Source organism: Manduca sexta, chromosome 11, assembly GCF_014839805.1.
Source record: "Manduca sexta isolate Smith_Timp_Sample1 chromosome 11, JHU_Msex_v1.0, whole genome shotgun sequence".
Classification (NCBI taxonomy): Eukaryota; Metazoa; Arthropoda; class Insecta; order Lepidoptera; family Sphingidae; genus Manduca; species Manduca sexta.
Genome location: NC_051125.1, coordinates 8,305,608 through 8,315,843, shown reverse-complemented (window position 1 = coordinate 8,315,843; position 10,236 = coordinate 8,305,608). Strand labels below are relative to the sequence as shown.

The 10,236-nt window shown below is 34.9% G+C and overlaps 1 protein-coding gene across 1 annotated transcript; it reads left to right on the top strand.

Annotated features, from left to right (window-relative positions):
• Positions 1-1,325: 1,325 nt before the first annotated feature.
• Positions 1,326-6,561, top strand: LOC115452883. Its single transcript, XM_030181503.2, has 4 exons — positions 1,326-1,801; positions 2,826-3,008; positions 4,990-5,152; positions 6,451-6,561. Exons 1-4 carry the CDS (start codon positions 1,712-1,714, stop codon positions 6,519-6,521), a joined length of 507 nt encoding a protein of 168 aa, XP_030037363.2. The 5' UTR covers positions 1,326-1,711; the 3' UTR covers positions 6,522-6,561.
• The last annotated feature ends 3,675 nt before the right edge of the window (positions 6,562-10,236 follow it).

Sequence of the window (10,236 nt, the reverse complement as noted above, 5' to 3'; positions counted from 1 at the left end):
ATACCCAACGAGGTAATGTTTTGAATTTTATTGTGTCACACGTCAGGGGGATAATGGAGTAATATCTATGGAAATATTCCGCCATACAAATTCGCTGTAATGACTACGTGTGTGTTATGTTGTTTGTAATTTGAAAATGTGCCATTTGTTTATTTCGTTGTGTGCGGAGTTTGTTCTAGCATCATTGTGTTAATGTGAACTTATACTTAACGATAGTTTCGGCCATTCATAGTTATAAATTATATTCTGCTTTCCTTCTTGAACTTATTTGTAGAAGTATAACTATTTCCACAAGGCCGCCTTTTAAGGCTTGTACTTAAAAACAAACCAAAATGATCTTAGCTCGAAGGAAATCAAAAAAATCTAAGTATCTTGTTTCGAACAATCTTATTTAAGCCTTGTTAGGTTTACTGCTAAATCAACTTTTGAACTCAATCCAATAAATAAATATAGTTAAACTATAATTAAAATATAATACGTTAAAAGACACGATGGATAGTACCAAACAAGTTAATTTCAACCGTAAACTCAAATATAGTGACGTCACGGATCTTGGTTACAAATGTACTATTTGAGAGAGCAAGTTGTGGCTTTGTTCCAACTGCATGTGTTTTCCTGCCATTGCCAAAAGAGTTAAGATTACAAAAAGTTTGGATTTATTTAATTTATCTCAGAGTCGAACAAAGACGTTGAAATTCAAAGTACTAAAGAAAATTAAGTTAATATAAATTTTATTTTACTAAATTGTCCTTTTATTGCTTGCTGTTTCTTGTTTGCTGTGGTAGTATATATTTTATATTCGCCCTGATAGCGACCACCGTACACAAAAAACGGTGTTAAAATCCGCCATAGTGGCTCACCTAACTGTGTCGCGCTCCGGGATCAACCTATATCCGGACCCAACAGGGCGGCATAATTATGTCGATAGCTGAGGGGTAATCATCTCTCGTCAGTCGACATTCTATTGGACTCCAATCCATTTGCAATAGGTACAGTAGGGTAAATTTGCCGTGTGTTAAAAAAAGTCCAGGATTTTTGTAACAAACGGAAGATATTATTTAGATCATTTTAGTCCCGTTTATTTTACGCAAGCAGTCTGCATGCATGGGGCGTCTGTCATGCGGCTTCAGTTGTGGAAACGTAAAGCTGTAAGTTTGATGGAGTTGGTTTGGAATGCACTCGCTAGTGATTATACTTGCATTTAAGTAGGTACTTCACAATGGAAACGCGCCTTAAATTATTAAACAATTTGATATTTAGATCAATACTTTTTGTATAAACCTTTTTTAATAGTAAACCTTTCAATTATTGTCAAGGTATTTGAAATGAATAAACATCGTCTGCCAATGATGGAGCCACAATCTAAAAATTGAATTGAATTGAAATACGTAACCTTAAAATTAGTATTTGAGTGCAACTACTGAAATATTTAAAGATGCTGAGATTATAGAGGTTCATCGTTTTATAGAATTTTTACTAAGATTTAATGTAATATTTTAATGATTTATATAAATCGTTTATAAAATTTGTTATTATTATACATTAACAAAATAACTGATAAACGGTGCAAGTAATAATATAAAAAGAAAAGCCATTGAGACAATAATGTACAGTTAAAATAGAAGAATAACATTTAAAACATTTGATGACGCAGCTAATATTATACAATGCTAGGCAATTTTTGCCAAAATGTAAATCTTGAAGACCCACAATGAACTCTAAAAGAAAGTGTTGTGATGTTACATCTATGTGCGGTTTGAATCTCTGGCAAGGCGTTATTTTTGTCGGAACTTCTACTATTGTATGTTAAATTATGATAAATGGTCACGTATTATTAGATTTAGTATATTACTAGGTGTTGCTTGCAGTTTCGTCCGCCTTTATCGCTACAAAAATCCTAAGTTATTATACCGATCCATAGCGCAATCTGTATGCCAACGTCAACTATTTAAAAATATGAGTACACAGACACATAACATCACGCATTTATCACAGAAGGGGTATGCCGGGGCGCAACCAGGGAATCCAATTTTTTGCCAAGTGTGTTCCGTCCCATGATGTGATAGGAGGCGAGTCTATCGCCATATCGGGCACAAATTCCGGACTCCGGGCTGATACTGAGCAGAAACACCCAAATATCACATTGCCCGACAAGGGATTCGAACCCAGGACCTCAGAGAGGTGTCATACCGCGCATGCAGTACAACTACACCACAGAGGCAGGAAATAAGAGTAAAACTCAAATATTTTACACGAGAGCCAATTACCGGGAAAAAAATAACCAGTGTGTTAATCCAGGCCGTGATCCGTGTGTCAAGTGTCATCTGAATCCGTTCAACGGTTTTAGCCTTTATAACATAGAAACATTTTTACAAATATGAATGTAATAAATATGAAATATAGATTGGAAAGCAGGTTTTGTGCAAATATACTTCTCTTTAACAACAACAACTGACAGGACTTTGAAAAACCATCACTGGTTTTACTAAATATATAAATACCGCCCGGGGCCTCGCGTTTAAGGGGCCTCGCGCAGTGCCTTGGAAGATCTTGCCTACGATACTCTTAAAACTGGAGAACTTTTTTTATGCTCCGCTCGGGGCCTCGCGTCGGGTAAAGCCACCACTGTATAGAACCCACACTAAAAAAGGTTTTATAAACAAAGAAGCTTACATATTATTATAGTAGAATATATGTATAACATTTACTTTTTAACAGTTCGCATTTATAATATTTTGCATTTATAATATTAAGAATAATATATAAACACTAATTATTCTGCTACATATTCGACAAAATTAATTATATGTCCAATACTTTTTCAGGTGATCTGTTCATTGATTTTCATCATATCCGCAGTTACGTTGGGGCACATGGTTTCTGAAACCGAGAATCAATACAATAAGAACCCAGTGTTGGCTATAAACATACTGTTTGTGCTGTATTCAAGTTGTATATCTTCCTACCAGATCGTCATATCTGCTCTCCTTGTCTGGCATGCTCTTAAGGTAACGGACTATTATAGGTACAGTCAGCTACGAAAGTTGTTGACAAAAATCAATAGTTTAAATTGCCATTATGGGGTGTTTATTTAATTTGTTTTCTAATATAATATAAATCTTTGTAGGTCTAGAAAAAAAAGTTTTTAAAGACAAAAAATCATACAGACGTTTTAAAATTTAGAATTAATTTAGTTATTTTTGTGACTATACACAGGATAGTAAATGAGAATGTATATATTTTTTTCCTAAATCTGTGCACGCCAATATCCGTTTAAAATTTACTCGTAAGAACTGTCTCTGAAACACTACGTTGTCCTGTAGCAGGAAAAAGGAAAACCGGTCGAAGGAAAAAAATTATGGTTACGGAACATTATCGAGTGGGATTGCAACCTCTGTAGAAATATTTCGCCTTGCAAAGGACAAAAGATATACTGAGCTGACTGCCAATCTTCACTAGTTGGAGAGGCACTAATAAGTTGTCCTGTACCTTAGTGGCGATTGGTCCATATAACCCAATCCCTGTCGACTTTCTTTTATGTAGAATTATGTAGAATCTAATTATTATTAGAACGATTTGCAAACCACATTTATACATATTAGTAGCTATATGTTGGGTTCCCTTTGGAAAATTTCTTCTTCCCCGCTGCTGTAACTGGTCAAGGGAGCTGCTTTTACTATCCCATATAAAAATCTATCCTGTTACCTTTACAACTATTAGGTATTTAACTTGCTCGCACTTCCCCCGTCGAGGCAATTCCTGTGGGCGTAATCTCCACATCGAATGCAGGCCTATGTACGGGCTCGTGAGAATTTCCCCTCCAACTCCCTTCCGCCCGACCTAAAAGATGGTTCCTATCCTTCCCCCTACACTTTACTCCCCAAAAATACCTTCCCAACTTTCCTCCAACCCCTGCAGTCATTAAGCTAGGGGATTCCAGTATCCCATTCGTAGCTTTCTCCCGGAGGTGAATGCAGGGAAGCCAATTAAAAATAAATTGTTCGCACTGCCGTGCATGGTTATCATTTAGTAATTATAATATATTTTTTTATGTTAGACGTAAATATTATTGTGATAATAATAGCGGGTAAAAACCTAATTATACCGCCAGTTACAATTTCCAGCAACGTATAATAAATCCCTTTATCTGTCCACGTCATATTATAAACAACATAATTGTTTTTACGGGCAAGAGATTCCTTTATTTGTACGTACAAGTTAAACTTATATTTATCCGCAGAACAAAGAGCGTTCTCTTTTCTAGTTATTATTTTCCTATTAGGTTCCATGGTAAATTGTAAATGATGTAAGTAATAAATGTACTTATTTCAGCGTTTACTTTGTCGGTGGTAGGATATTTGTATCCGCTAGCATAGCGAATACTGTATCCAAGGTGCAAAACCCGTCATGAAGGCCCATTTAAGGGCCCCTCTACGAAAACGGGCTAAGCGGCTAGCGGCGCGCCAAGCGGCACGGCTATCCGTCCTGCTCTATCTCATGCATTTTTCCTATTCATCCGTATATTTGTCTCGCTCACTCGTCGCTGCTGACAAAACTGTGTGCGGTGCCGCTCGGGCGGCCTTTTCTTAGCAGGGCCCTTAGTGTGTCCCATTCCGCGATCGGCCTGTGTATATTCGCTTTAAAACAGGCTGGCATAATTGTATCGACTGGCGAGGAATAATCAGCTCTCATCAGTCCACACTATATGGACCCCACTCTGCTTATATAGGGTGTAGTGGGGTTACATAGTCGTGCATATAAATAAAAAATAAAAATAAGTAGTAATAACTTCTGTTCAGAATTACATAATTAATATAAAATAAAGCTAAAATGATCCTATATTTGAGTTGTATTTCGCTTTACAAAAAATAAATAGGTCGTAAAACATACGCTACATATTAGTTTTTCAATTAAATTCATCCCAAAAGTGCCAATCGGTGGTACATAACGATACAAGTGTGTGGAAAAGTAATTTAATATTTTTTTCAGCATATAAAAGATGGTGTATTCTTCTGCACGCTGTGGTACGTGTCTCATCTATCCATCCTCAGTCTGTACTGTTTCTTGTTCAGTGCAAGGACGATTATTACGTTCAATGCAAAACAGTATTTTTCTGCGATCGTCACTGTTGTATGTGCAGCTGTATATAAAGGTATGTCGATATATATTATTATTAATTAATAAAACTTATTCGTCACAGTTTAAGGTAACTGTTTGTTACGAGATTAAAATTTCCTGGTGGCGGGATATATTTTATATCCGCCCAGATAGCAACCACTGTATACAAGGTGTTAAATTCCGCTGTAGTGGCTCACGTAACTGTGTCGCGTTCCGGGATCAGTCTGTGTATTTCCGGTTCCAACAGGTCGATATAATTGGGTCGACTGTCCAGGAGTAATCATCTCACATCAGTCGACTTTCTATTGAATCTCAGTCCACTTACTATGAGGTACAGTGTCACTTTGCGGTGTCCTTAAATAAAAAAAGAGACAACTTTGATTTAACCACTAATTAAAAATGTTTTGTCATTGTCCTCCTTATTACGTTCTAATTTAATTGTAAAAAAGACGCATTATGCGTGATGGATTTGTGTTTTCACTAATCATAACGAATTTTCAAAAAAAGAACCTTTTTGAATTGTGAAAGAATTGTAGATGTAGCATTTATATTTATTATGTTGTTTAAAAATTTGAAAGTTCCGACACCAAAAACTAATAGGTCCACACAAAACAGAAAAATATATCTGATATAGTAATTAACTTATGCATTAATCATTACTATCGATATTACCACTTAACCCGCAACAGAACGCTGCAGTAATGGAACTATGCAAATACGATTTAAGTTTAGGCGGTCTGTAATCGATCTGAAGTATTTTAGCACCATCAATCTGATTTAAACCAGGTCAGCATCTAAATATGTGTCGTAAATGGGCCAAATCCGCAAGAGACTTGTCGCTAACATCGTATATAAAGGCAATTTTATTCACCTAGTGACCCGGTATTAATAAATCAGAGATACGACTATTACTAACCAGATTATAAGAATGGGAGATTTTGCCTATTTGATTAGTTGCATATTTGTGGTAGATGCTATAACAAAAGAATATCAATTACAATTTTGTAAAGGCAATTTTCAAACTTTTACGAGGGGAGACAAGGGTAATGTTTGTCACTATTTAAGTTAAAATTTCTTTGAAAATTCGTACATAAATGAAAAACACATTAAATTAGGGTACAGTCTAGTTATTTCTTCTATTACGCAAAAAACAACTCGAACTGAGTGTCATAATTCTATGATGCAGCAAAGTTGCAGCGCTACAGAATGTATAATGAAAATAACTTAAGTAAGATACGAGTATTTAGACCTCTTAAAGTTTATTTTCCGTAGCTTCATGCTATGAGAACGAAGTTTAAAGATTTTTATTAACAAGTACTATGTTTATTGCAGCGCTTTTCATATACTTCTCGGTGGTTGTAAACAGTTATCTACATTCCCTGGAAGCGGAGAGATATGTTTAAGCATTTGTGTTTCCAAATAAATGGGTTTTGCGAAATATAATTGTGATTTTTCATTTATCCAGGTGTAATGTGTAAAACATTTTTTGGTTATTTCATTATTTCCTTTTAAAACATTAATGGAAACGATTGTCTATTTTTTGAACGACGCTTGTGAAAAAAATATAATGTTTTAATAAGGTTAAAAGTGCTATTATTACCAAGACAACAACATGGTGGCAATGGCTATCATTGATCATGAATATTTAATCCATAGGTAATCCGCTACCCATCATAAAATGCGTCCTCTTTTAAGTCTTCGCTTTCATAATATTTCATACAGCTCAGGATAGACCGAAACGTAAAGATCAATTATTTCCCTTTAACTTTGTTGATCGTTGTCGCCAGTTCCGTATTTATACTCTCATTAATAGGCCACCCAGTTTTGTCATATGTTCTGAGTTCGGGTATTTTTGCGGGAGAAAAATAACGAAAATATCCCGTTTGCAACTGTGCCGACTCTACGATAAAATATACCGCCCCTAAGTCGCGGACTCTACAGCCTATTGAGAAACCTACTACTAGTCGTCTCTACATTCTTTTTCGCATATTTAAAACCCTGACTAAGGAATCAAACCCGCCATCTCCATACTAAAAACCTATTACATTAAAATAAATTTTGGTTAATGTCCTAAGTACAATAATAAATCCATTGACGTATATTCTATAGACATGAACGTCCATATAAACTACATATTTGTCCAAATCTGAACTAAAATAGTAACTAAAACGTTACTGTTATAACCTATTTAATTTCTTGAACAACAAATAATTTTACTTATTTGACTAATGTTTTTTTATTCACATCCAGGTTGACACTTAGACTCGAGTTCTTATACCATGAGCGCCACTCCGTACACAACCGCGAGCTGTCAATATTGATCATACTTAAGTCAGCTTGAATGGATTGCATTTCAATTCAGTTGACCACATTGAATGTTCGGAACGCCAAATCTAGTATGCAGTAGGTACATCTATATCGATGAATATATTTATTTTGTTTATATTCTTGTACAATTTATGTTCTTTACACTGAGTTTAAATGAAGGGAAGTGTGCTATGCATTTCTGTAAATATTTGTGATAATTAAAAAGTTCTCTTTGATGTTAATCGAATTAAGTTTTTACGACCCGAGTCGAATCCAATTACATACTTCCGAAGTGCAGTAACGAAGGGTGATTCAATTGAATTAGTAGTTGTCAAATTTAAACAGATACGTGTGTTAAATAGCTCCTTACGTGTTGCTGGTTCTCCTTATTTTTGTTATGGTCTGCTTTATTACTTGTAATTATATTAGAATGTAAATAATTAGGTAACGAGATACATATGACACTGCAAAAGGTCTTGTATTTTGTAAGTGCGGAGATAACATTTTTACTGGTATTATATATTACTAGTAATATATGAGACATTACTAGTACATTCAATAATTAATAATTGATTGAAATTTATGAATTTGTAAGAATTATTCTCTGGAACTTCTCAACTGGTCCTATTTCAATATAAAATCTGTCGCTGTTCTCAGACAATTTGTATTTTATTTGAATTGCACTTATTACAAGATACCGTAACAAAATAACAATTAAATTGATATTTTCCGAAGCCAATAAATTTAGTCAATGTACAAATTTAAGTAATTCCATCAGAGAATGATAACAATTCAACAGCGGTCATGCGGCTTGATATATCAAAAGACTTACGGTAATTCAATCAGTGTTGCCCGTGCTAGATGTCAAAGACTCCTCTAATTTTAGTTTTGCGGCCATCGATAGAACCGGTGAAGTTGAAACGACAACTTGGTTACAGTTTCACGTGGAGTAATCTAAGCTAGTCTTGGAACGTCAGACTAGTTCGGTTCAATGCGTCACTCGACTGAGGAAGCAATTAAGGCTGCGCCAACGGGCGCTGATGTAAACCGGTTAAAGGTTATAGGTTACGGAGATTTCGTTTTATCACCTGTTAAAGTTTTGAGTATGGCAAAGAAAGGAATTGTTATCATTTTATAGGAAAGAAAGATGTTTATTGCCATACTTATTGACGGCTTGGGTGGTTGGGTGATGCTTATTTTCAAAGTGATGGAATTGAGAAAAGAAGAGAATTTGCGTATTAATCTAATCGTTTCAAATTAATTACAATAGGTAAATTTTTTGAATCATTAATTCCAACAAAACCAAACTTAAAAACTTTTCATAGAAAACACTGCAGTATATGTATCATTCAAAAGTACATACATAAAAGAAAGTTTACGGTAGGAATATAGAAATTCGCATACATTTTTAATAAGAAATCGTTTAGATTTTTATCTATGCTCTACATGCAAACATCGCCCGTGCTCTAAATATTTCAGCTCATATTATGAGTTCACTCGGCAAATATAATATCCATGTATGAAGCGTTTCCTGAGACTTTTCCAATCGAACTTCGCTCGTATGATTATAACGTAATGTAGATTGAGTTCCCGCCTTCTAGAACGTCAGTGGAACATGTCGGAAACTACAATTTCATGGTGACATTAACACCGATCTACGGGAAGAGGCGGGTTACGCCGCACTCATTTTCTTGAGATTATGTAGGTAAGCGCTACGTCTAATGCCATGGTTTAAGCTTCCAAGTTTTAATATTGTTTAACAAGAGTTGCTTGTTTTAAATTTTAATCTCGAGTGAAAAAGATGGTGTTAGTGTCTAAGTGGTGTAGTTTAGTTGAATTGGTTTTGTCTGGATGATTTCCTTAATTTTTGGTTAAATTAATATGTTTTTTACCCACCCTTCGTGGCAAGGTTCCTTTCACACTAATTTTCTTGAGCATGGCTTTATGTAAATAGCTTATTAAAAAAATTTCAAATTGCATAGTTTTCTGCATAGTCGCAAGCATCACTTAGCATCACGTAGCAGCCCAAGATATAAACACAGCTCAGTTTGGGTGCCACTAACAAATACTGTATGCCCATTAAATCTGTATATGAAATTAAAAAATAAATAAATATAAAAGAAAAAACGGTCTACTAAAGTTATTATAAATGTTACTTGTTGTTCTTGTTCTTTGCAGTACCGGGCTCATGAATACCAAAATCACTCCCTTAATAAATATAACTATAAATTCCTATATATACACCCCAGATATCCATTTTCAAATACACACGTTTACGCTGTTTATGCAAGTGAATGTTCAGTTTTGTTTATGCATAAACGTTTTGCATATGTGCATATTCCGCATCTGAGCGACTGGTGGCCAATTTGTTTGTGCAGATGCGTAAATTATGAGATGATGTAAGGTGGAAATACGTTGCTCTTATACTGGATATGTGAATGGTTATGTCATAATTTTGTTACAAGTAAAGATTATGGGGATTTGTACCGTTGGCAAATGAGGAAAATGTAGTACCTATTTGTTATGAGTATACAGGGTCATTTTGACATTGCGTTACTAAATGAAGCCACATACTCGACTTTTCGTTTGATAACGTTGGGCCAGAAATCATCCATGAATAAGAGGCCGTTCAACTATTATGTAACGCATTTTTTTAAGAATTTTAACTCACCCATCCCCTTATGTAACGCGCCGTAACATTTTCCTGTACGCCAAAAAAGTTACGTAGCTCTAAAGTGATGTTTTCTAATATTCTCAATCATGTTATGCAAAATACCGGAAAATCACTAAAATAGCTTTGTTATTGTTTTA